Genomic DNA, 27,503 nt, shown 5'->3' on the forward strand with positions numbered 1-27,503 from the left:
AATACTGAAGCATTCAGAAAAAAACATTAGTGATCTGTGCATGGAACACTAGGAAAATAAGAAAATAAGACAATTATTAATTCTCAGAAAAAAATGACGGGATGTAAGAGAAAGGAAGAATTGCAGTTAGTCTACTCGGTTCAGCAGTGAATATCTGTTATATAATGTAAACACTGACTATTAACAACAAATTACCACATAACCACGTTGGTGAGATGAGGGAAGAAAACCTGTGCATTTCCCATGAATGGTCAACACTTAACGTGTAAACCTAACAAATCAAGAAATATCACCTATAAGGTTATTTACTTCCAATTTACAAATAACATCAGGAGGAACAGAATGGAAATTGGAATTAGAGCCTGGAGACTATTTTCTAATTTAAGGTTTTAATATTAATTTTTAAATACACATGTGAATTCGAAAAATGTAAAAGTATCTTAAAGAAGTTTCTACAGTATTCTGCAGCTCCTAACAATAACTGAGAAATGAATGATCTTACTAAAGAAAAGCAAGAAAATACCCAAATTTATATACTAGGTCGCAGAATAAGCTTCAACTACTTCTTCCAGGAAGCCTTCCATGACACCTCCAAGTCTCATATTTCCATGGCACTTAGGCGGGTACCATGCCACCTAGAGTGTATAGATTAGATTCAAAATAGCATTCATGGAGCTGGTACTCTGTGCCAGACACAGTACTAAACAGTTTTCATTAATTACCTGCTTTAATACAACCACCCCCACAGGTGGTAACCATCTTTATTTTAAAGAAGAAGTGCCCCAGGTCACCAGCTAAGTAGGACAGCTGGGGCTGGTACTCAGGGCCCTAACACGATTCAGTCAACGAATAACAAATCTTCACTATAATCCAGAGATTAACAATAAATCTGAACGGCCTCCCATCAAATAAAAACGGAGCACTAATCTCCCGCTGCGGGTGTTTGCCCAATTAGCCCTCGGGGCTCAGGTGTGGCCCCTACGGTCTGAAAACCCTCGCCCGTCTCTCGGCCACGCAGCAGGGATCCAGAAACCCCGAATTCGGATACGCGCACGCTAACGAGCCTTGCACTGACGCGGCACCAGCACCCGCCTGCGGCGCCCCAGACGCGCAGGAGGACGTCGGGCGAGGAACGTGGGCCCCGGGAGCCGTCCCGCGCGCCCTTTCCACCTCTCCTCCATTCTCGGACCTCAGCCCCATGGGGAGGTAGCCTCACCTGCACTTCTAGAGGAGGAGGAAACGGACGCTCCCACAGGGCAGTCACCGGCCAGGCTCGGAGGGACGTGCGCTCGTCGCTGGGCTCCGGCCGGAGAGGCCGAGCACTCCCGCCTCACGCTTCAGAGAAACCCCGGCAGACGCGGTGCAGCCTCCTCAAACCCGCGCGGCCTACGCCAGCCTCCGCGCTTTCCCGCCCCTTAAGACGCAGATCTCGCGCCGGCCCCGCCCCCATCTCCACGGCGACGCGGCGTGCGTGAGGGACGCCCAGCCCGAGACCCGAGAGACAGCCGAGCCTCAGGGCAGCAGGCGACTCACCTCCCCGTGGCCGCCTTGGAGCCCCAGCAATGCGAGTTGGCCTTGAGGTGCGTGGATAGACGCGCTGTCAGGGCGGCCCCGCGGAGGGCTCTCTGCCCCCGTGGCCCACTCGCTTCTTTCACAGCTCAGCCTCCCACTGCTACTCGTAGACACGAGGAGTGGGAGCTGTCTTGAAGCGGATTCCCGAGTTACGCTTCGCGTGGCAAGCACCAGGGACGAGGCTCCCGTGTAGAGGCCAGCGCGGACCGAGGCCCTCCTTCCCCCACCTCCCGGCTCCCGCGTGAGCCTCTCTGGCTCTCGGTTCTCGATGGTTTCCGGGGAACGCAAGCCGGTCCCCGGGGCCTGGGGCGCGCGCATTCGTAGACTGGGAGGTCGTCAATCTTGACCGCGCGCGTGAGGGTTGCGCCGCCGGCGAATTAAGATTATCCCAGGTTGATGGCGTCTCTTAACCATTACTTTTAAAATGTAATTAACAAGCATTGTTAGTAAATAGTCATTAATTTAAAAGATGATCAGAGTGGGCCCAAATTTTAAAAAGTGGGGATGGGTAGGTAGGGCATTTTTTTAAATTAACGAATAGTTGATTTACAATGCTGTTAGTTTCAGGTATACAGCAAAGTGATTCAGTTTTATGTATATATATACACTATTCTTTTTCAGATTATTTTTCATTATAGGTTATTAAGGTAGGGCATTTTTATATCCTTTTCTCCTGTGCTTCGTAAAGCATCATTTGAAAGCACTTGATATTTCTGGTGGAGAGCGCAAAACAAAGGCTAGCATTATGCATTTAAATGCCTGAAAGATTTTACATTAAAAACATGAAGGAAAAAAAACTTGTTGGGTGCCTTGGTATTAGAATCACAGGTAATTTGCATTTTTGCTTTTTTTTACCTATGTTAATTTTTGTAATTAAAAGTGTTTAAAAGAAGTTCCATTTTAGCGGGACACGGGAACCAATCTTTAATCTGAAGTTATGTGGCAAAGTAGTTTTTAAATAATTTAGTTACTTTCAAAGTCCTGATTAACACTGTAACTAATATTTACTTACTGTAATGTTACTCTTATGAGTACTTTATTAAATTACATTTATACAAATTATGACAATCCAGGATGAAAAATCGGTAAGCACGCTTTCTAAATGATTTGCTGATACTTTGTCATGTACATTTACCACCATCAGCTTTGACTAATTTAGGAAGGAATTAAAGGCATTTGCATTTGAATTATAATGAAAATAATTAGTCCCATTGGGTAAGATTAGATAACAATATAGAATAACAATAGCTAGTGCAGCAGCGCTTGGTGATGTCAGACTCTTAACTACTTTGCATATATAAAATCAAAGATGTAAAGTGCCAGAAAGGGTTTAGGCTCAGCAAATAATTTGCTCTATGGTCTTACAGAAGTCTCTTAATTTCTTTGTAGTCGTTGAATACATGATGCCGCAACTGTGAAACTGTTCAAATCCTATTTTCTTGGAAGTAGGGATTACCCTTGGAGAAAGAAAAGCTGAGTAGGAAAAAGCTCATTTAGAAAGGTGGAGAGCAGTGGAGGTCTGAGTTGAGGCTGCTCTCAAAATTTTTAGGTTTCTGATTTCTATTTGCTTCTCTGCTGTTCTTGGACTGTTAATTCCCCAACTGACTGAAAGTTGGGAGTCCCCTTATGCCAAATTTTGAAACAAGAATTTGAACCTAAACCAAGATCTTACAAATATTTAGTAAAGAAGTAGAATCTTTTTTCTTTTACTCTCTCAAAGGGGGTTCCTATACTGATATTTGAAAATTCATTATCATTGCAAAAGGGGGCATTTAGAATTACAAATTATCATTCCTGCCAAAGAGAATAACATTCAAAAGCAACAACGAAACAAGGATTTGCAAGCATCTAGCTTTTACATGACACAGGTGAAAGAAGTTCACAGATGCCCTCCCTTAGTAAATGATTACCGTTATTCCTAGGTAATAATTGTCTTCTCCTTTAATAAGGATAGATTAAGGCTTTGAGAGGTAAGAAGTGAGTTGAGAACATGGTTCTACAAGACATTAAAGAAGAGCCTGGGGGAAGAGTACATCCTCCATAGGATAGACTAGAAGACACCCAGGAAATGAGCTTCAGGCCAGGCCTTTATGATAATACCTACAATGCCTTGAGCACATTTCATATATGGCTGGTGGTAATTTAAAAATATGCCCACAAATTCTGTGACACTCTTCCCGTATAAAGGTGTAGTCTAAGTCCTCTTCCCTTGAATATAGGCCAGCCTTAGCGATGCCTATCTAAGGAACAGCATGTGGCATAAGAGACAGTGACTTCGAGGCTAGGCTGTACAACTGTCTGGCCCTCTCCTAATTGGACACTTGCCTGGGAATCTAGCCACCATGTTATGAGGGAGCTCACGCCAGAGACCAGGTGTAAGTGTTCCAGCAGTAGCTCCATTGGTTCCAGCTGACAGCCACCAACAACCACCAAACATGTGAGTGAGTGAGCCATTAGATGTTCCTAGCACACAGCTTTCCAGCTGATGTTGAAGGGAGCAGAGACGAGCTGTCCCAGTTAGGACCACCCCAAATTACAGATTTGGTGCGAAATAAATGTTGGGTTAAGCCATTGAGTTTGGGGATAGTTTGTTACACAGCAAAAGATAACCAGAACAGTGGTTTTGATGTTATCTCTTTAAAGCCTGAAAATTAGGTACTACTATCTCTTTCTGCGGTACGCGGGCTCCTCACTGTTGTGGCCTCTCCCATGGCGGAGCGCAGGCTCCGGACGCGCAGGCTCAGCGGCCATGACTCACGGGCCCAGCCGCTCCGCGGCATGTGGGATCTTCCCGGACCGGGGCACGAACCCGTATCCCCTAGCATCGACAGGCAGACTCTCAACCACTGCGCCACCAGGGAAGCCCTGCTATCTCTCTTTCATAGATGAGTAAACAGGTTCAAAAAAGTGAAGTGACTGGCTCCGGTTTCACACTGAGTGGCAGAGCCAGAATTTAAGAGCTTCAAAAAGATAGGCCTTCTCCACTTCTCCACAGTGGCTTGCAGAGAGAGGATAGTTGTGAGAAACTCATTTTATTCATCATTACAGACGAAAAGAAAAAGTTTTCATAATTGTTTTGTCCGTTGCCAATATACAAGGACGGGAACTTAGTGCGCAATCACTGCCCAATCGGCTGATTTCACAAGTGAAGCTCAAAGAAAGTAGGCCCCTTCAAAGAAATGTAGACTTCACTATACTTTGGCGAGAAAAATTACATTTCCCTCCACAGCCATGTATCATTCCACTGTCCCACGGGGCAGAAACCGGCTCACACGTGATCTCCGTCAAACCTTTCCTCCCCGCATGGCAATTACTCTCATTTGTTCACAGAGGAGGAAAATTATATGTGCGTCTGTGTGGCCGTCAGCCGGTCTCAGCACTACATACTAACCACCTGACATTCGCAGTTTCATCTTTCACCCAAACGCACTTGCACTTCTTCCCGTGCAGGCTATGGGGCGGGAAAGAACATTTCAATGAATTTGTCAGTCGCCTGTAGCTCATTCAAAAGCAACCGTGGCAAGTTTGCTTATTAATGCAGCAACGCGTAATCTCGCTTATTCCTCATACACATAGAGGCCATTTTAATAAGAGCGAAACTCAGAAGTCAGAACTTTGCCCAAGATTACACCACCAGTAAAAAAAGAGCCAAGGTTCGAACCCCAACCGGAAGGCGCACAGCCCTCAAGTTCGCCTAACTCAAGATTCCCGCTGCCGAAGACCCAGGGTTCTCTGCCGACGCGAACCGTGCAAACGCAGCGGCCGACCCACTGCCCGACCGCGGTCACCCTGCCTGGAGAGCAGCCGGGCGGGGGTGGCGGGCTTCGAGCTCCGCCCCGCCCCGAAGCGCACGTGGGAACTGGGCGTCCTCCCCAGGGCAGCCCACGACGACCGCCTGAGCACACCTGGGAGGGTTTCCGCGGCCCCCGGCCAGGCCTCCTCCCCCTGCCGTCATCCCCTCCCGGCCTCCGCCTCCCCGCCACCGTGCGTACGCAGGGGCCGGCGCCCAGGGAGCGCGCCGCGATGTTTCCTTTTTCCGGCCGGCACCGCCGCGGACACCTCACATCCGGGCGCGCGTCGGCGAAGGCTGCGCTGGGGCCCGGGTGCGTGGAGGGAGATATTAAGGGGGAGGGGGCCGGGGAGGAGGGGCGGAGGGCTGGGTTGCGGTTACGGCGGCTGAAGGGAGACAATCCGAGCGGGTTGGGGGGGGCGAGAGCGAAGGCCGCGCGGAGCAGCCCTCGGACCGGCGCGGGCGGCGGGCAGGGGAGCGGCGGCCGAGGCACCGAGTAAGGGCTGGGTGGCGGTGGGGGCGCCGGGATTCGGGGCGCCGCACGCCTGGGCCCGCGGGAAGAGAAGGGGCGCGGGTGCGCTGCGCCCAGGTTCGCGGGCGTGAGCGCGAGCGCCGGGGCGCGCGCGGGGGCCGGGCAGGGGCGCGAGGCCAGCGGGGCGGCCGGCTAGCAGCGGGCGGGCTGGTGGGGCCCGAGCCGCCGGGCTGGATGGCGGCGGGCCTGTACCGGCTCCAGCTCGGAGTGCCCGGGCCGGGGGATTCGGCCTCCCCGCTTCCTCCGGCCCACCTCCCCTCCGTGAGTACTGTCCCCGCCCATTCTCCGAAGGAGGCCGCTGGGTCGGGGCCTGCGCGAGAGGCCGGGGGTTGGGGTCTCGGCCAGGGGAAGCTGAGCTTTGGAGCTGAAGCCTGCGCTCGCCCCTTCCTTGCCAGGGGCTCCCCTGACATGTCCACAGGTGCGGCTGGCCTAGTGAGGGGCGCTCTGGCCCCGTCCCCAGTCCCTGGCCTCCGGTAACAAGGGGCAGCTGGCGCCGTCCATTGGCAAGTGACAGGCACTTTACCACTGCCCGACTTCCCGGATCCCCAGCTCCAGCCAGTCTCCTACCTGCCCCCACTACGAGAAACTTCCCCACTACTGCCTGAACGGCCCTCACGGGTGGCAGTGACTAATGTTGGTTTCTTTTTGTATTAAAACTGCTTAAAGGGTGGACCCTGATTTGGGCATGTTGCACCTCTTCTTTCCTTATCCTGTGATGCTTAGCTCTTTGATAGAAGAGGTATCTAAGTATCTAAGAGGTATCTAAGAACCCTAAGTGGGTTCTGGTTTATAGCGTAATTGTTGGGTGAGGGTTTTTTAAAGGCAGTCAGTCTAAGAGATATGAATTTCCGTTTCTTAAACAGTCAGGACTTATGAAAATTTATTGTTCTCAGTGATAGTTTTGTGCTGATTTCTTCCAGGTGCAAAGAACTGTAGACCAAGGAGCCATGGATAGAAGTGTGGGTGAAACAGAAAATGGAGACGCCTTCCTTGACCTGAAGAAGCAACCGGCCTCCAAATCCCCGCATCGCTATACAAAAGTAGGCTTTGTGGGCTTCCCTGGTGGCGCAGTGGTTGGGAGTCCGCCTGCCGATGCGGGGGGCGCGGGTTCGTGCCCTGGTCCGGGAGGATCCCACGTGCCGCGGAGTGGCTGGGCCCGTGGGCCATGGCCGCTGGGCCTGCGCGTCTGGAGCCTGTGCTCCGCAGCGGGAGAGGCCACAGCAGTGAGAGGCCCGCGTACCGCAAAAAAAAAAAAAAAAAAAAAAAAAGTATGCTTTGTTATTAATGAAATAGTGTTTTATAGGTGAGGAGATTAGTAACATTGTGTAGGAATTTCATTAGTATTATTTAAAGTGGTAGTCTCATTCTGACTCACTATGTGAACTAAATATTAACTAGATTTAGTAAAGCATTGCTTTGAACTTTCTTCTGCAGTGTGAATACCCAGAGTTTAAACTAGAATTTGCCCCTAAGTAGCCTTCAGGTGAAGGGAATATTGGCTCGATATTCCCTGTGTGAATTTGTGGATCAGTATATGTTGGCAGACAAATTCTGTAACAGCTGTGTAATTGATGTGTTATTGACTTACATTCCATAGAGTAAGGATTTCAGCTCTGGGATGCCTCACAGAAATCAGTGTCCTCTGTATTGATGTTTCCTTGAGAGGCGAACTCCCCACAGGAATACTCTGGTGTGCTTGCCTAGGGTAACCAGATTTTTTAATTCTTTTTTTTTTTTTTTACTTCCTGTTGTAAAATGCATATGGACTCAACAAAAGTTAAGACTTCAAGCTAAAAACTTGTGGTGATTTAAAACTCCTCCAGATATCTCCTCTTTCAGGGGGGTGGGGGAGGAGGAATCACCTGAAGGTTGTATATTTATTGAAGCTATTGTTTCACTGTCCTGTGGGCTACTGAACATTTCTGAAGAGGTTGACTGGAGCAGTGAATTCTCCTAGTGCACTGAACTGTGTTGAACTGGAGTACATAAAATGTGCATGGGACTGTTGACGGGAAGGGTTGTGTCCTAGTTGGGCCCATATCTGTTATTTCCCTGGTGTGAACCCCATCAAGGATTCTAACGTGGTTATCATCCCTGGCTTCCCAGAATACTGATTGGTTAGTATTTTAAACTCGGGCTTTGTTTGTGTACTGATGCTACTACTCTTAACTACTTGATAAACTATCCGATGCTATTGGAGTAATATTCATTTTTAGCATTAAAAAAAAAAACTTGAGGAAAAGAGTGTTTTCAGGTGTAAAAGAGTTTTGGTTAATTGCTGTATTAATACAATCTGTTTTGGCATGACAGAATGTGAGTTGAGAGAAAGCACTTTACTTCTTCATTCAGATTTGGTCTTCCCAAATATAGTTCCCCTCAAACCTGAGAGTGCTTGTATAGTATTTCACAACTTAAATTCATTACCTAAAATGTTGACAGCTGAAATCTGAATGGAGAAAAGCTTATTAAATGAAGGGAAAGTGATTTAAACTGCTCTTATTGATATAAGCTCATGTGAATTCAGGTCTCCCAGCAGTTTTTGAATAAAAGTTCTGACTGGTACTTTATGTGTAGAGTCCAGGCATAGAGGCTTTTGAATCACTGTCACACACTCATCAGAGGGTAGTATGTATATTTCATCTTTAATGTATATGCATCTTTATGCATAAGTCATTTTTAGGAAGATATTATTAGTCTTTCTTAGTGTGGAACTTATATATGTCTACAGTAAAGACTGAGAAGCTCAATATTGCCCATTTTTGACAATCCAACCTCAGAATTCTGCCATGCTTAGATAAATGTGCCTTAAAGAAATTTTTAGGTTGACAGTTAAGTTTACATTCAATGGTCTTCTCTCCCCAATTTAGTTAGAAATAGTTTTACTTTCCACTTCATTCAAGAGTACTTAGTTAATGGCAATTTTAGGGTCATGTTTAGGCAGTGTTGGGGTATTAGGGTAGTGCTTTCATATATATGTTTCTCAACACTCTGGTAATTTTATGTGGGATTTGAGGCAAACTAAGCCTTTTTCCTTTTGAAGGAAGTTTGAAACAGTCCTATGTTCTGAGCACTATAATAAATGCCTTTTGGTTCCACAACTGGAATAATATTTGAGCCATCGTACTCCCTATATACATACTGGGATCAAACTATTGGAATAAATAAAACATTTAGTAATGTTTCTGCCACTTCAGGTTCACAAGCTAGAAAGTTTAGAAGCAGTAGAAGGAAACTGTTCTCAGTGATTTTTGTAAGTGATGTCTTGTCTGAAAACTTTTGTAATTGAGGGATTTGTAATTAACTACAGGGTCAAGAAAACACTGGCCAGATGAGAGGGTTTCTTAAGCTTTGACCCTTCTCCACTTAGTAGTATTCAGTTGTTTTATGGGATAACGTGAATAGTCTGTTCAGAATTCGAGGTTTTTTCCCTATGCAGGTGGAGGAGTTCAGATGTTTGGCGAGTGCTTTTCAAGGTAACAGACCAGAGTTTCCTGTGTGGTAGGACATCCTTTAGTCCAGCTAGCTTCTCAAACCTTAATGTGTCTGGGGATCAGCTGTGAACCTTGGTAAAGTGTGAATTCTGATTGTTAGGGCAGGGGTGGACTTGAAAATGTGGCCTCTTAACCAGCTCCCAGGTGGTGCCCATTCTGCTGGTCCACTGACCATGCTTTGAGTAGCAAGGCTTTAGTCTTCTGTGGAGAACTTGAAATATGGTGTTGATGTTGTCAAGCAACTCAGGTGCATAGTTACTCCCCAGGGTTCAGTTGGTGTCCATTGTGTTTCTATGAATGTCTCAGGAACTCAGGTTAGGGTCACATTGGGAATTTTCAGGCCTACTACTAAGCCTCAGTGATTATTAATTTGGATGGTTATGAGTAGCTTTATTATATGCACCTGCTATCCTGAGGGTCTTGAGCCCTTAATTTATAAACCCACTCAGGTCCATTTTGCCAGGCCAGATTCCTAAGATCAAAAGCTATGTTTTGGTAGTATTCAAATGTGCAATTTTTCTAAAGTGATTGCATTATGTTGAAGGACTTTGGGAGGTTATAGACTGGGGTCTCACATCAAAAGTCATGGATTAAAAATGGTTTAGACAGTGGTTCTCAAAGTGTGGTCCTCAAAACTACCATTTAGTATCATCTGGTAAATTGTTAGAAATACAAAATCTCGGGCCCCATCTCAGAGGTATTGAATCAAACTCTAGGGTTAGGGCCAGCCATCACTGGCTGAATAACAAGTAATTCAGAGAATTCTGACTCAGATTCAAGTTTGAGAACCATTAGTTTAGAAAACAGGAGGTAGTGAGGCTTATTAGTGGAAAAAGTTTGGGACTCATTCAGCTTTTTCTTACCTTCATCAGTGGTCCTTGTTTACCAGTTCTTGAGATGTAGTACCTGCTCTTCTATCAGTGATACCATCTTCTGCTTGAAGTACAAAATAGAAATGCTTTGGCCTGTCCCACTATTCAGATCCATGTTTTTTTCTTCAAGCGAACAGACTGATCTTCTTAGATCACAAAGTATTACGTACTTTGTGCTTTCTTCTTTGCTCCTGTAGCTTGCCACTGACTCCTTGTTGAATGCAGTCACCTGCCAGTTGGACACGGAATAAAAGCGGAGGACACTCAGAATATTCAGCTTGATACTGACCATTGTTAACCATGCATGTTAAATCTACCAGCTGAAAAATAGGTGTTGGATTATCTGAGCTATACCTGTGTGCTCTTCATTGCCTTGACCAGTTATAAATTGGCACCATTTTATTTGTCATTGTAGGGATCTTTAAAGGAGCCCACCCTAATTTGTGGCTGATGGGCAGTTGGTCACAGTGGTACAGCCATGTTTGTGTCTTTGCTTTGTTTCTTTGTTTTGTTTTGTTTGTTTTGGCCATGCCACACAGCTTGCAGGATCTTAGTTCCCTGGCCAGGGATTGAACCCGGGCCCCAGCAGTGAAAGCACCAAGTCCTAGCCACTGGACCACCAGAGAATTCCCTGTCTTTGCTTTAAAATCATTAAGAAAACAGACAAGCAACTGAATTGGACTGATTTGAGTAATCCTTCTAGCCTTCTTGGAGAGAATCATTTGCAAGACTTGAAGTCAAGCCTTTGAGAATACTCTTTGATTTAAATTCTAGGTTGAAATCAGTAGTCCGATGGTCAGTTTTTGCTATACAAAGATCTCATTTGATAACTTCACGGGTATCTCATAAACTGAGTTGAATAGTAGGCTCTAACAGGTGGCATTTCAGTGAGGCACTTAGCTATAAACTTCTAAGCTAGTATAAAAATAGGGGTGCCTGTTTATATGGGGGAAGGCAGAATTGTGGTACCAAAAATCATGATACCATGTTAATGTTTCAGCTGTCCAGAAACCTGACTGGAAGTTCTTAGAGGGGGCTGGCTGGCAACACCATAGATACTGTCTTCTGACTGCTCTTTCGTACCTGTTCCGATTTTAAGTCATCTTGAAAAGTTGGGATTAAGGGCCCTTGCCCCCTTGGGTATCCTCTCCTCCTTCCTCATGGTGGGAACTTCTAGCTAGATAATGAGCCAGTAATTTCACAATTGGAACGTCTGACATAGAAATCTGTGGTTCTAGCACCCCTTCCTAAATCTTTGGTTCAGGAAGGGGTGCTGTAAGAGGAGCTGGCCTAAGGGGAGCCTGCCCGAGGAGTTGGCAGTTCGTTCAGGGTTCCCAGCAGTCCCACTGGACTGGGACAGACCCAACACTGAGTGACAAAGCTGCTGAGAGGGGTTGGGCACCTTCCCCTGTCCTCTCAAGAGAATCACTGGAGAGGAGAGGATAAGGGGCCACTGAGCCCCACTGCCTGGTTTGGGATCCCCCACTCTTCCACCTACTTAACCTGTGTTGCCTTCAGTCATATTCTCAACTTCTCTGACTCTCATCTTTTTCCCCTGTAAAATGCAGATAGAATAGTATCTAACCCATAGGATTTTTGTGGGGAATAAATGAGAAAATGAATATTAAGTGCTTAGAAAAGTGGCTGGTACACAATAAGTGTTAAAAACTGCTTATGATGGGGGCTTCCCTGGTGGCGCAGTGGTTGAGAGTCTGCCTGCCGATGCAGGGGACACGGGTTCGTGCCCCGGTCCGGGAAGATCCTACATGCCGCGGAGCGGCTGGGCCCGTGAGCCTGCGCGTCCCGGAGCCTGTGCTCCGCAACGGGAGAGGCCACAACAGTGAGAGGCCCGTGTACCGCAAAAAAAAAAACTGCTTATGATGTAATAAAGGTAGGGGGAGATACTGAAAGATAGCTTCTTTAGATACCACCTTTAGATCAAGGTGCTTATTTTCTAAATGTCACAGTAACCATCTCCATTTTAATATGAAACCAGAAAGCACTATGAAGATGTAATGCTACCACCCTAAAAATGATTTTCATAAGTTTCCTTCTGGTACTTATTTACCTGCTTACTTCATGTTTTACATTGCTTTTATCGGTTGTATAAACGCATTTAAAAGCCAAGGTTTATTTTTATTGTGTTGGCCAGATCAACAGAAAAAGCAGGGTTTCCTTTTTTTTTTTTTTCCCTATTCCCATTTTCTTAGCTTCACATAAATCCTTTCAATAGAAGAAAGTCTTTGCATCAAATCAGACACCATTAGAGGCTTGGGTGAATCCAGGTGCTGAGTCCTGCTTATGAGCTCTGCAGGATCCAGTTTGCATCCTGACCTGCCTGTAAGAACTGTTCTAAACGGTGCCCCTTTAGCAGCAAACCTCATGAATGGGGGATGGTGGAAGGTATCTCAGGCACCCCCTGTGTCATTCGTTCACCATTGCCCTGGCTGTCATCTATGAATGCCATTACCCCATTGTGATCTATTTTTAAAAGCTTTCTAAGCCTTTCAGAAAAGTCATGTGACTCATAGATTGAAATATCAGGTCAGTCAGCAACCATCTGAGAGACTGATGGGCCAAGCCCAATGTTAGTGGGTGTGTGGAGGGTGGGGACTAGAAGAGGAGGTCAAAGGGGGACCCAACCCAAGCGCTGCTCCAGGGACATGTGCCTTCTTTAGGAAGAGCCAGGCACACATAGGTGAGATACTGGGGCACTTCTACGGCGCTCAGACCACTAACAGTAAAATAACAATATCCACGGTAATCATAAAAAGTTGGGCTTTTTACTCTTGTGAATTGAATTCAGCTCACGGAGGTAAAGAACATTTCCCCTTTCATCTCCTTCTATAAGTGACTTGTGTGAAATTCTATAATAGATTGTCATCAGAATGCATAGCTGCTTCTGCAGGGGATTTCTGCAGAAAGAAACTGTATAAGGTTTTAACCACTGTTGCTTTGGGCTTATACTCACATCATTTGCTTTCTACTTTAATTCTGATCACTGAAAGTGGGTGTCCATATTAGTAATTCCCAAATAGACTCTTTGGGAAGACTTGACACATTTTCTTTAAGGAAGGCTGCTAAAACTAAGAAAATGTGTTTATACTTCCTTGGGTGTGGGACTCTTAGCCAATTAGCAGCTTGTTCTTGCCTGGTCAGGTTTTAGTAACCTATGCAAAAATTAAGGTCTCTGTTGATAACCCTTCTCTTGTCCAGACGATAATTTTAGTGAACTTGTTCACGATGTAAGTTTCTGTGGATTGTCGGGACTCTACAAAAGGGTAATCTCACATTCCCTCCTGAAATACTCATAGGGAAGGAGCACTCCCAGTTCAAAATGGGCACTTGGAAGTATTTTGCCTTTAGCCAAACTTGAAGGTTTTCTTTGAAAATATCCCAGAGGGATTCCTTTCCAGGAATAGTTGCTGTTAAGGACTCTTTGAGATGGCAAGTTCAAGAAGACTTCTTTTGAGAGATTGGAGAGCAGTGGGGCCAGGGACCACAGTCATCTGCCTGTGCTAGCCACTAAGCATGGCACACAGGAAGTGTTCTGTGGACAGTTATGAAAGAGCAAACTCTGTGTTGACTTAGCGTATGGTTTCTCTCCTCCGCACTTAACTGGGGGATCCTCTCAAGCTGGGATACCATCTTAAGCAACTTAAGACATTGCTGAAGGTAACAGGTTTAGTTCTCTAAACCCAATGAGGAGGATCTCATTTTTCCCTAAATGTTGGGGTGGACCTTGGGCCACATTTTGAGAAACGTGATTGGTTTAAAGCACTACTTTTTAATCACTGTGGGGTCCATTGGAGGTCTTTGGATAACCATTGGAGATGAACACTCATTGCAGAAATTGCACAAATGCGTTTTGTGTATGGTTTCCTTGATGCTGTGAAACTGGTTTAAGAAGCCCTGCTCTTAAGAACAGTACCTGTAGTTTGACCTAGATGTTTAAAGTTATTCCTAGGAGCTATTCAATCCAAGAATTGTTTTGTTTCCCCAGTTCTCAGCCTATTAATAAAGAAAATTGCTCTTCATCCTCTGTAGACAGGTGGGCTGTGTTTTGGACATTGCATTTGGTTAGAGGCATACCGTGGCACAGTCGGTGCTGCTGGCGTGGTTGATGCCTGTGTGCAACTCGCCCTCTGTTCCACTTTGTGCTCTTACAGGCCTGTCAAGTTTGTACATTGAGCATTCACACCTAGAATACGCCAAGCGTATAAAGTCAACAAAGAAAACTGGAATAATATGGGAGGGAAAATTAAAACATTTTTACCAACCTGAGCCACTCTTTTGTATCCAAGGGTAGTTGGCATTTATAAATCTGTGATTAGAGCAGTAAGTCTGTAACAAGAGAAATTAAACAAAACATTAACCTCTGGTAACTAAACCTCTTAGTTTAATTTACTTAAAAAAATTTTTTTTGAGATAGAATTCACATACATAAAATTCACCCCTTTTAAAGTGTACCATTTAGTGGTTTTTAGTAAATTCACAGAGTTGTACAACCATCACTACTATCTAATCCAGAATATTTTCATCTTGGCAAACAAACTACCCATTAACAATCACCCCTGCCCCTTATCCCCTTGCCCCAGGCCCTGGCAACCATTAACCTACTTTCTGACTCAATGGATTTACCCATTTTGAACGTTGCATATAAAGAGAATCTACGGTATGTGGCGTCTTATGTCTGACTTCTTACACTTAACGTAGTGTTTTCAAGGTTCATGTTGTACCATGTATGAGTACTTTATTCTGTTTTGTTGCTAAATATTAATTGTATAGGTTTACCACATTTTGTTTAACCATTTATCATTTGATGGACACATGGGTTGTTTAAACTTTTTGGCTGTTGTGAATAATGCTGTGAGCATTTGTGTACGAGGTTTTTGTGTGAACATAATTTTTCATTTTTCTTTGGTTTATAACTAGGAGTGGGATTGCTGGATCATGTGGTAACTGTGTTTAAGTTTTTGAAGAACTGCCACCATTTTCCACAGCAGCCACACCATTTTCCATTCCCATCAGCAATGTTAGAAGGTTCTAGTTTCTCTACATCCTTGTTAATACTTATTTTCCCTTTTTTTAAAAATAGCCATCCTAGTAGCCATTACATGGTATCTCGCTGTGGTTTTGACTTGCATTTGCCTGATGACTAATGGTGTTGAACATCTTTCATGTGTTTGTTGGCCATTTGTGTATCTTTGGAGAAAAATCTATTGATCTTTTACCTGTTTTTTAAATTGGGTTATTGTCTTTTTGTTGTTGAGTTGTACGTGTTCTCTCTATGTTCTAGACTCTTATCAGATACGTGATTTGTAAATATTTTTTTCTGTCCCATGGGTTGTCATTTCACTTTCTTGACAGTGTCATAGGAAGCAAAAAAATTTCTAAATTTGAAGTCAAATTTATCTTTTTTCTTTGGTTGCTTAGGCTTTTGTTGTCATAGCTAAATAACATGCTTAATCCAAGGTCATGAAGATTTATACCTATGTCTTCTTCTAAGAGTTTTATAGTCATAGCTCATATGTTTAAGTCTTTGATACATTTTGAGTTTCTTTTTGTATATAGTATGAGACAGGGGTAAACTTTATTTTTTTGAACAGTCAGATTTACAGAAAAGCTGGAAACATATCTTATATTGGTATGGTACAGTTATTACAATTAACAATGTTGATACATTGTGATTAACTAAAGTCCATACTTTAGTCACATTTCCTTAGTTTTAAACCAATGTCCTTTTTCTGTTCCAGGATTCCATCCAGGAGACCATATTACATTTAGTTGTCATCTCTCCTTAGCCTCCTCATTTTCCTTTTTTGTAAGGCTTTTTTTTTACCTTTGTTCAAATATTTTTTGATCCCCGCAAATAGAACATTTTGGTCCATCTACATGTTTTGCGGCTGTGTTAAAATTTTAATCTTTGCAAGTTGACTCCTAAATAAATAGATAAAATCATTAGCATTTCAGCAAACAGCTGCAGTAATAATAGAGAACACCTATCACTTGGGCTCCCTATTATCATTTGGAGTTAAAAGTTTCAAACAGAGCCTCATTGTTTAGAAACTTTTTGTATATTGAGAATATACATATTTAGGTATGAAATATATTGCCCTTGGTTTAATAGTATACTAGGATTCTTAGTTTAATATTTGGATTTGAGGGTGGTGGAGCGAGGGGATATGTAATAATCTTTGAGTTGCTTCTAATAGCAGAAGATTGCTTTGCAGTGTTTTTTCCTGTAGTGTATAAGTATTTCCTATATTGCAAGGTCCTTCCTGTTTTTACTGGAAAATGTTTTAAGCCCTACTGTTCTTAGGATTTCTGTATTGTTGCATCTGCAATCATCATAACTACTATTGGTCCATCCTCCCCACCCCTCACCACCAAATTTGTGTCACCCCTGCCCTTCTGACACTGTGTTCACCATGCAGATTTCACTGGACTCCAGTCTCTACTGGCAATTTGCAGGTGGTATGTCAGTACTTCGACAGTTTTTTCAGAATTTTGAGTAGCCTTTAGACATTTTCTTATATTTGGAATTCTGTTTATCTCAGACTTCCAAATTTTTCTAGGTATATCTACCCAATTAATAAGACATAATTCATAAATGAATCCTAAATAAATGTAAATAATTGATATTCTGGTTTTAAAACTAAAATGTCATCTTGTTCTAGGGCATTTTGCTATTTCTCACCTAATGGAGAAAACATTTAGGTGCCTCAGTTGTCTGAAGATACTGAGTAACTTCATGGCATGCTTATATGCTGTGATTCCTGTAGGCTGAGAGCGTAACTCTATCCCTCCGTATTTACCCCAAGATATGGGAAGCAGTGATCAGAGAAGCAGCAAGCATTCTGTTGTGAGGCCTGTGACGGGGGTGTTGGAGAGGCCACAGCACAATGGTATATGCTTTTTTGCAAGGCAGTTGTAGCATTTTACTGGTACTGAGAGTTTGGGAATTGCTGGGGTTTTTTTTTTGCGGTACGCGGGCCTCTCACCGCTGCGGCCTCTCCCGTTGTGGAGCACAGGCTCCGGACGCGCAGGCCCAGCGGCCATGGCTCACGGGGCCAGCCGCTCGCAGCGTGTGGGATCTTCCCGGACCGGGGCACGAACCCATGTCCCCTGCATCGGCAGGTGGACTCTCAACCACTGCACCACCAGGGAAGCCCTGGGAATTGCTGTTTTTAACTTTACTATGAAAATGTTTATATAAAAAGGACGCAGTGGTTTTGTGTATACGCATGTGTATGAGCAGGTGTGCGTGTGTGCACACGTGTGCATATATAACCGCACATATTTCCTAGTTCTGCTGAGAGGGCCTAGAAGCAAATGAGGATACCCAGTTCCCAAATCTTGATTTATTATACTATTCCCCACTTAAAGGAACTTGGATTTCTCAAGAAATGGCTGACTCTGGGGTTAGGACAGGATGAGTACAACATAAGATAGAAAGTAAGAAAGTGCTTTTAAAAAATGATGGGGCATGTCAAAAGGATGCAGGAGCCTGCTTGAAGAGACTCTCAATTTGAGCACCAAAATAATTAAGGACATTAATGAATTATAGACCATTGGAAAAGCTGGGAATCTGTGAGCCCATGTCAATAATAAATAGGTAAATAAAAGGGGGAGAAGGGAGGGTTTGTATTTACAGTGGAATGCCAAGTGCCTGACTGGTAATTATGGAGGGAGGCCTACAGTTGAAAAATCAATATTGGTTTGGCTCAGAATCACCAGTAGATGCTAAATTTATGGGGAAATTTTGATGAAGGCTAGAATATTTGGATGATTTTAAAGTGTCTCCCCACAGATTGCATACTGATTGCAAATGGGAATGTAGTAACTAAAGAGTAAAACTGGAGAATACCTTGACCAGGTGGTTAACGTCAAGTTAACATCACTGATGAGGGGCACATGGGTGACATAGGCATCCAGAGGTGATGCTCTGAGGTGGACATCTCTTAGGTTAGTATTCTGCTCCAGAGATGCTTACCCTCAATCTAATCATGAAGAAACATTAGACAAACCTAAAATGAATAATGTTCTTTTTTTAAAAAAAAAAAAAGTAGGCTTTATTCTTTAGAAATGCTGATGTCATAAAAGACAAAAGAAGTTGTAGAAATGTTCCAGATTAGAGACCAAAGAGACATGACAACCAATATCTGGTTCTAGACTGGATCCTGTGTTAGATTCTAATAAAAGGTAATATAAAGGACATTATTGGGTCATTTGACAAAATTGGAATCCAGAGGGATAAAGTGTTATTGATAACTGGTTGTATAAAACTGACAACACTTCTCAACCAGGTTCTGCAGAAGTGAGCCCTTATGCCCTAAGGCATCCATTGTATGTAATAGATTCTCTTCTCTCCTGTGCATCTAAAGTGATACTGGCCAAGTATAATCCTTGGGAGAATGGAAAAATAGTCACTCAAATTATTTTCTATAGGGCTTAATTCTCTCATGGAGCCACAAAAAAAGGCTGTGAAAGAATATGCTCATTTTTAGGAAACAGGCACTGAAGTATTTAGGGGTAAAGGACCATGTACATTAAAAAAAAAAAAAATCTGTCCCTTTGTAAGTTGGCATCTAATGCATTTAAGACCAGTCAGAATAGCTGAAGGTTTTATGTAAGCCTAAAGCTACCATGCCTTGATCAGCGTTCAGTGTTGTGGGGTGTATTATTGGACAGAAGTTTATGAGAGAGTGTGTTTTAGCAATAAACTGATCACTTACGTTATTTGCCAATTCTGCTTGAGCTTCTGCTGAGAACCTTGAGCTGACTCTGGTTCTTTCTGGAATAAGTCAGGGTATAAATAAATAAGAACTGTATGAACTGCTTAAGGTAGACAGTCAGTTACTGATAACAAAAATAAGTTGAAAATATGTGGCCCAAGAAATATTGTTCAAAATCACCATATGATTTCTCTTTCTAGGAGGAGCTTTTGGATATTAAAGAACGCCCTCATTCCAAACAAAGGCCTTCGTGCCTCTCTGAGAAATATGACAGGTATCTGTGGGGGTCAACTTCTTGTTACACCAAACTTAATAAATGGAGTTGTATTGTTTTGCTGGAATTACGAGTGGGGAGATTTCAGGGGTAATGACATTGGGCTTCCACACAAATAAATTGCACGTAAGCTATGAACATGACTAAATAGCATCTCACTGCACTGTCTTCATCGGCTTTGTTATTAATTAGCTGAAATTCAGAGATTTAAGCTGCAAGGAACTCTAAGGACAACTAAACCAATTCTCTTTCAACTAACTGGTGATGAAACTAAAACTAGAAAATGACACATTGGTCAAAGGCACCTTGTCAAAAAGCAGAATTAAGACTTGAACACAGGAGTCCTGACCAGAGTCTTTTCTCTCTACCAGTGGTTTTTTGCACTGTGCTTTGAGGGTCCTTCCAGGGCCTGCCTGGGGCAGGACGATCAGGAGGACTCTGGGCCTTCTATCAGTCCCCCACCCCTCACCCCCAAACAAGAGAGCCGTTCAGATTTTTTGGGGTGGTTTGTTTTTTTTTGTTTTCGCCGCACTGTACGGCATGCGGCATCTTAGTTCCCTGACCATGGATGGAACCTGAGCCCCCTGCAGTGGAAGCACAGAGTCTTAACCACTGGACTGCCAAGGAAGTCCCCACATTAGCCCTTTTGCATCTTGGGCTCCTTCATAAGGTAGAAAGCTTTGGTTTGAGGAGGCTATAGCTAAAAATGGTCTGAAAGTCTCTTAGAATAACCCTACATTGCACTTCTTATGGTTATCTTAAGACGTTAAGGTCACTTTTTTTTTTTTCCCCGGTACGCGGGCCTCTCACTGTCGTGGCCTCTCCCGTCGCGGAGCACAGGCTCTGGACGTGCAGGCCCAGCGGCCATGGCTCACAGGCCCAGCCGCTCCGCGGCATGTGTGATCTTCTCGGACCAGGGCATGAACCCGTGTCCCCTGCATCGGCAGGCGGACTCTCAACCACTGCGCCACCAGGGAAGCCCTAAGGTCACTTCTTAAATATCAAGGTAGATGGTTCATATTGGCCCACATTTTTAAAAATATATATATAGTGTTTAATTTTTTGATAGACTAGCACACGCTTTTTTTTTTTCTTTTTTTGTGGTATGTGGACCTCTCACTGCCGTGGCCCCTCCCGCCGTGGAGCACAGACTCCGGGCACGTAGGCCCAGCGGCCACGGCCCATGGGCCCAGCTGCTCCGCAGCATGTAGGATCCTCCCGGACCAGGGCAGGAACCCGCATCCCCTGCATCGGCAGGTGGACCCCCAGCCACTGCGCCACCAGGGAAGCCCGCACATGCTTTTTTTAATTTTGTACATGGACAGTTCAGAAGGTTGCTAAATCTGGACTCCTCACCACTTTCCCCTGGTGAGGGTGATACTTGAATAATGGCTATTCTAATTGGTTAGGAGTTTTTGCTAAGTCTCAGATTAGCTGGGGGTTTTCTTTGTTTTTGTTTAGTTTTTTCTTCATTAAAGCTGTAAAGGTTTTTTATGCCTCAAATTGAATTTTCTTGTTACAGCTGTTTCTTCTTGGTGTAAAATAGTTATCGTGGGCACATATTCCCTTTGATTCTGAAGTGGAGACATTGTGCCTAATAATAATAATGAAAATAAGAGAGATGGAGGAAAGAGTTTCTCATCCTAGCAGAGCTAGAGTTAGGTACCAGATCGTTGGGCTCCAAAGCTTCTCCTCTGCACACTGTACCACCTGCCACCCCATCATTAGTGTGGGAGTAACGAAGTCAAACCCAGACTACACACTTTAGGCTCTTAAATAGCTGTCTGTCCTACTTGTGGGAAAAACTGAGACTGTACATAGAAATTCTGGAAAATATACACTAAGCCTTCCAGGAGCTGCTTCCAATAAGAGGATTAAGGGGCTTTTTCCTCCCTTTACTAATCTTCAGTAAACTGAGTAATCAATATTTATGGAGCATTTCTTTGTATAGGACAGGCATAGATACTATAATCCATATGCACCCCAAGGTTTGTGGTCTGGATGTTTCATTTATGCACAAACCACTGCTTTTCAAGTGACTATTGCTATTATGTGAACAACAACAATGTATTGCTGAATTTATTAGTTGTTTTTATTTTCATCTTAAAAGAGAGAACCATTCTGATGGCAACCATAAAGTTTTATATTGGAAAGGGGTTTCCATAACCTGTCACCTGAAGTAGTAGAAATTAGACTACGTGTGTTATTCATGGTGCAAGTTCTAACTGTTGGTGCCCTTTGACTTGCAGTGATGGTGTCTGGGATCCTGAGAAGTGGCATGCCTCCCTCTACCCAGCTTCAGGACGGAGTTCACCAATGGAAAGTCTGAAGAAAGAGTTAGATACAGATCGGCCTTCCCTGGTGCGCAGGATAGTAGGTGAGCACAGTCTCTGAGAAGTGGGGGCAGCAGTTTTGGAGACAGTGCTCTTTGCTGCTGGCTTCATTCTTAGCTGTGAGAGTTTTATGCATTGGGAGAAAGTATCATTATCAGGAAACTGACTTAACAGTTTATTTCTTTTTTTTGAATTTTATTTTATTTTTTTAAAGTTCATTTCTGATTAGCAGAGTAAAATCATAGCCTTCCTATGTAGCAGTGGTGAGTAGACTGTATTAGGCTATGTGCTTTTGAATTAAAAGTACCAGGTCTTTCATTGAAGTGGATAGCTGAGTTAGATGTGGGGACCCTAAAGCTGCGCTGGAGAGCTGGTTATGCCCAGTCTCAGGTGAGACTTTTCCTCAGGTATAAGTTAGTTCTGGCCGTTCTTAATTCACAATAGAGTATGATCTGAATACTGGGTTTCGATGTGGTTTGCGACTGGAGTAAAGTTTGATCTTCCATACCTTTCCCCCTTTAAACTAGAAAAGTGAAATGGATAGCGGGCAATATAAAAGCTAGTCAAGGAACTAGTAGCAAGAGGGAACTCTTTTTGAGATGAGAGGAACACGCATCATAAAACCAACTTGGAACTGAACAAAGAAGATGGGGTGATGACTGTAGCTTGAGCTGTAAGACCCTTCTACACAGATGAAAACTTAGAAGCAACCTAAATGTCCAGCAGTAGAAATGAAGTTGAGTAAACTTTGGTATATCCATATATAGGAGTGTTCAGCTGTAAAAACATGTTGGAGACATGTTCACCAAGTTATGCAAAACTGTCTATTTTGTGTCTTATTTTTGGACGAAAACAGACAGTGCATGGAAAGTCTGGAAAAGTGCATACCAAAACATTTTAGGAAATGTTTCTAGTGAGAGGATTAAAGGAGGTTTTCCTCACTTGGACTTATCTTTAGTTTTCTGATCTTCCTAGGAAGAATTTTTGTGTGTGGTGACATGTTTTTCTTACATCTTCATTGAGGTAAAATTGGCATTCGATAGACTGGTACATAAATGGCACATAAAGTGTACCATTTGATGTTTTGACATGTGAATACAATGTGAAACCATTACCACAATCAAAGTAATAAGCATTTCCATCACAGCTAAAAGTTCCCTAGCACCCCATGTGTCCCTTCTTACACTCCACCCCCGCCCCACAGGCAAGCACTGGTCGGCTTTCTGTCACTATAGATTAGTTTACATTTCCTGAAGTTTAACATAAATGGAATTATATAGTACGTATTCTTTGGGTAGCTTCTTCCACTCAAAATAATTGTTTTAAGATTCATTCATGTTTTGGGGTATATAAAAGTTCGTTCCTTTTTATTGCCTAGTAGTATTCCATTGTGTGAATTTGCCATAGTTTATCAATTTATCTGTTGATAGACATTTGGGTTGTTTCAAGTTTCTGACTATTAACCAAAACTACTCTGAACATTCATGTACAAGTCTCTCTATAGACATGCTTTCTTTTCTCGGCTGAATATCTAAGAGTCGGATGGCTGGGTTCTATAGTAGATGTATCTTTAATGTTTTGAGAAACTGCCAAGCTGTTTTGCAAAGTGGTTATCCCATTTTACATTTCCACCAGCAGTGTGTGAAAGTTCTACTTGCTTCACATCCTCATCAGCACTTGGAACGGTCAGTCTTTTTGATTTTAGCCAGTCTAATAGGCATGTATCACATTACTGTTTGGTTTACATTTCCCTAATGATTAATGTTGAGTATCTTTTCATATACTTATTTGCCATCCATATATCATCTTTGGTGAAGTGGCTCTTCAAACCAGTTGTCCTTTTTAGTTTTTAAGAGTTGTTATATGTATCGGATACAGGTCCTTTATGAGATATATTCTTTTCTTTTATTGGCCACGCCTTGTGGCTTGCAGGATCTTAGTTCCCCAACCAGGGTTCAAACCGGCACCCTCGGCAGTGAGAGCTCAGAGCCCTAACCACGGAAATTCCCTCAGATATATTCTTTGAAATATGTTCTCCCAATCTATGGCTTGTTTTTGTATTCTCTGAACAGTAACTTACAAAATGCAAAAGTTTTAGATTTTGATCAAATCCAGTTTATCTTTTTTTTTTTTTTTTTTTTTTGCGGTACACGGGCCTCTCACTCTTGTGGCCTTTCCCGTTGCGGAGCACAGGCTCTGGACGTGCAGGCTCAGCAGCCATGGCTCACGGGCCCAGCCGCTCCGCGGCATGTGGGATCTTCCCGGACCAGGGCACGAACCTGTGTCCCCTGCATAGGCAGGCGGACTCTCAACCATTGCGCCACCAGGGAAGCCCCAGTTTATCATTTTTTAAGATAGATTGTGCTCCTGGTGTCATGCCTATGAAAACTGTGCTAACCCAGTGTCACAGATTTCCTCCATATTTTCTTCTAGAAGTTTTATAGCTTTAGGGGTTACATTTAGATCTATGATCCATTTTGAGTTAATTTTTGTATATGGTGGTAGGTATGAATTTAAGTCTTTTCTTTTTGCATGTGGATATTCAGCTGTTCAATACTTTCATTACTTTCTTTTTAAGTGGTTACTGTTTCAAATACTGACACCTACTGTAGTTTATTAATTGACAAAACATTTGCTAATAATTACATAGATAAGAATTCAGTCAAGGGACTTCCCTGGCGGTCCAGTGATTAACACTTCGTATTTCCACTGGAGGGGGTGAGGGTTCGATCCCTGGTCAGGGAACTAAGATCCTGCATGCTGCACTGCGCAGCAAATTTAAAAAAAAAGGCGGGGGGGGGATTTAGTCAAAACAAAGGGATTATGGAGATTAATCATGGAAAATTATTGATTATAAAGTATATTTATTCCTCCGAAGAGATGAAGGTTTGCTCATCTTCGTTAAATATGTGAGCTCTCTAGCTGTTTTAGTGGTGACTCTTTTCCAGTACCCCCATGGCCACCAGTCATGGACAGACCACCTAGAGAGGAAGAATGCCCTTGCTGGTTTGCTTAACTTTCTCTTTCCGGCATCTTTCCAGATCCTCGAGAGCGTGTGAAAGAAGATGACTTAGATGTTGTTCTCAGCCCACAGAGACGAAGCTTTGGAGGGGGCTGCCACGTGACAGCTGCTGTTAGCTCCCGGCGCTCAGGAAGCCCATTGGAGAAAGACAGTGATGGGCTCCGCCTGCTTGGTGGACGAAGGATTGGCAGTGGGAGGATAATCTCTGCTCGGACCTTTGAGAAGGATCACCGTCTTAGCGATAAGGACCTGCGAGACTTGAGAGACAGAGACCGAGAGAGGGACTACAAGGACAAGCGTTTCAGGGTTTGTCTTCTAGATCCTCTGGCACCTCGTGTGTTCACTTCGTTTATACCGGGTTACCCTGAAATGCTGGGTGAACATAGCCCGTTGTTAAGCCGGAGGGAGGAACAGAGAGCTGGGGGTTGGGGAGGGGCTTCAGGTCTATAGCATAGCATCTTCATTGTACTACTGAGCGTTATTTAATTCATCAGTCCTTGATTGAGGTAGAAATGCCGTAACTAGAATCCTATTTTTTATTTTGCATTATGTACTTTTCCAGAGGGAGTTTGTGGATAGTAAGCGTGTCTTTGAGCGTAGAAGAAATGATTCCTACACAGAAGAAGAACCAGAATGGTTCTCAGCTGGACCCACAAGTCAGTCTGAAACCATTGAGCTGACTGGCTTTGATGATAAGATACTGGAAGAAGACCATAAGGGGAGAAAAAGAACAAGGCGACGGACAGCCTCTGTGAAGGAAGGTCAGCAGAAACTTTCAGAGGAAAGCTCACTGTTGTGAAATGAGATGTGCTTATAATTGGCTTAATTGTACACTTAGGAATAGGCACCAGTGTTAAAAGTGGCAAGTTTTTAATGTTGAAGTCTGATTTTGAAACTGCTTCCTGAGTGTGAGTTCAGTGTGTGTAGATTGTACTACTGTCTCCTCAATTTGTCCTACCTGCAGTGCTAAACAGAAAAGTCTCCCATTACCCAGTAAGAGAACTATGTACACCAAAGGGTTCCCCAGAGGTAAGAGGATGTGATAGAAATAATGAGGGGTCTCATTTATTGAGCATGTATGTACTGGACACGTGGTAAGCGTTTTGTCAATATAATCCTACTTCTGACAACCCTGTGAAGCAGATATTATTGCGCCCATCTTATAGATGAGCAAATGGAGATGCAGGCAGCTTATGTGACTTGTCTGTGGACACTGAAGAAGTGAGTAGGGAAGTTCGGAGTTGAATAAGACGCTGTGCTTCAGAGCCCACCTCCTTCACCATGGTGTTAGGCCTTCATAGTGTTGTCACTTGGCTTCTCCCATACTCACTTTTCTCAGGTATCTTCCTTGCTAAACAGAAGAAGCCAGAGCTAATGTGCGAGGGGTACCTGGTGAAGGGTGGGGGCCCGCTAGTCGTGTTCAGAGCAGTGACCAGGCTGGTGGTCTTGGGAGGAAGCAGGGAAGAGGCAGGTGGGTAACCTGGGAGACTTTGCTGTTAAATTGCCTTTGAGAGATGCCTTTGTCTCACACTCAGACTAAAGCAGCACCAGCAAGTGTGGTCTTTTCACCTCATGGTAAAGATCAGGCTTCTGATGAGAAAAAGCCCATCTTTTTCTTAACTGAGATGAAATCTGAATTTCAACCATTCTTGTATCAACATGGGAGGAGCCAAAAGTAGCAAAATATATCAGTAGTGTCACCTCCTCCTCACCTTACAGATGCAAAGAGACAGGACTGGAAAGAGGTGACAACCAAGACCCTGTCCCGTGGGTTTAATGGCAGTGCCTCAAGTATCAATAGAATCCAGGGGTCTGGGCTCTCTCACCCCATTGGTTAATTGCCCTAGCTACTGTGTTTAAGATAAACAGGTATTCTAGTTGCATCTTGGCTGCAAGAACGAAAGGACTGGGAGGGATGATGAGCACCTTTGAGTCCATTTATGTCTGTGTTCCAGCTTTCCATTGAACTTGGTATGTAGAGTTCTCTGCAGGCATGTAATAGTGCTGGGAGTATAGCCATGGACAAGACAAATGTGTTCCTTGCCTGCATGATTTTAATACAGGTGTGTGTTGAGCACCTACTCTACAGGGCCCAGTGCTAGGTATTGTACAGATGGTGATGAATGAAACAATTTGAATATGTATTTCACTTATAAACAAAAAACAATTATGTAGAAGGAGGAAATGTTTAAAACCCTCCACTGATAGAAAATTTTAATTTGTATTCTCTCTAATGAAAAGTATATGTTCATTCTGGACTTCCTGGCAGTCCAGTGGTTAAGACTCCACGGGGCATGGGTTCGATCACTAGTCGGGGAACTAAGATTCTGCATGCCGTGCAGTGCAGCCAAAAAAAAAAAAAAGAAAGAAAAGTATATGTTCATTCTGAAATGTGATAATAACACTTGCCCTTAGTTATCTTTCCTGGGTCCCTGGCTTTTGAGACTATCATAATAAATGGCCAGTTGTGTTTGTCTGCTAATGCATGTTCCTACCCACTCTCAGTTGTCAGGCCCAGTTTGCTCTCAAGCTGGCATAAAATTACACATGGGGCACTTCTGCTGCTTGCATCTCTGTTAAGAGATGTTCTCATCTCAACACAAAATAAAAGAGAATAGGAGAAAAAAAAAAGAGAGAATAGGAGAAATACTAAAGTTTTTTTGTAAGAGTATGAACTAAGTACAGACTCTCTTCTGGCTGTCATCCTAAAGTAGGTAGACAGGTTCTGGTGGGTTAAATGAGTTAGAGAGAAGCACTGCTCTAGTGGAAAAGGACACAAACTTGGCATTGATTAGGCTATTAAGTTGTTTACCTTTTCTAGGGCTTGGTTTCTTTGTCTGTAAAATGAGGAAAATACCTCCACCAAAGTAGTCGTTATA

At 43.6% G+C, this 27,503-nt stretch overlaps 2 protein-coding genes and 1 long non-coding RNA gene across 17 annotated transcripts in view; 1 reads left to right on the forward strand and 2 right to left on the reverse strand.

Moving 5' to 3' along the window:
• SFI1 (SFI1 centrin binding protein) overlaps window positions 1-5,675 on the reverse strand; it is an 83,164-nt gene extending 77,489 nt beyond the window's left edge. For 2 of the 6 annotated variants that reach the window (XM_033412859.2, XM_033412838.2), the window contains exon 1: window positions 1,217-1,460. The gene's annotated coding sequence lies outside the window, so the exon portion shown is untranslated. Of the gene's footprint in view, window positions 1-1,216; window positions 1,463-1,533; window positions 1,828-5,564 lie in introns of those variants that run through there. The other 4 variants (XM_033412840.2, XM_033412839.2, XM_033412844.2 and 1 more) reach the window with 4 other exon arrangements.
• Window positions 1,562-27,503, forward strand: part of EIF4ENIF1 (eukaryotic translation initiation factor 4E nuclear import factor 1) — a 46,522-nt gene continuing 20,580 nt past the window's right edge. For 3 of the 10 annotated variants that reach the window (XM_033412860.2, XM_033412861.2, XM_004283689.4), the window contains exons 1-6: window positions 5,888-6,155; window positions 6,815-6,934; window positions 19,196-19,269; window positions 21,519-21,646; window positions 24,644-24,930; window positions 25,187-25,385. In XM_033412860.2, the coding sequence (XP_033268751.1) occupies window positions 6,069-6,155; window positions 6,815-6,934; window positions 19,196-19,269; window positions 21,519-21,646; window positions 24,644-24,930; window positions 25,187-25,385 (895 nt within the window). In that variant the 5' untranslated portion in view covers window positions 5,888-6,068. The other 7 variants (XM_049698046.1, XM_033412864.2, XM_033412863.2 and 4 more) reach the window with 7 other exon arrangements.
• Window positions 9,398-19,189, reverse strand: LOC125961266 (uncharacterized). The gene is made up of 3 exons (XR_007471717.1): window positions 18,996-19,189; window positions 14,538-14,601; window positions 9,398-10,486 (listed from the first exon to the last, which is right to left on the reverse strand). It is a non-coding gene; the product is annotated as an uncharacterized LOC125961266 (long non-coding RNA).

The sequence above is a fragment of the Orcinus orca genome, chromosome 15 (assembly GCF_937001465.1).
Source record: "Orcinus orca chromosome 15, mOrcOrc1.1, whole genome shotgun sequence".
Classification (NCBI taxonomy): Eukaryota; Metazoa; Chordata; class Mammalia; order Artiodactyla; family Delphinidae; genus Orcinus; species Orcinus orca.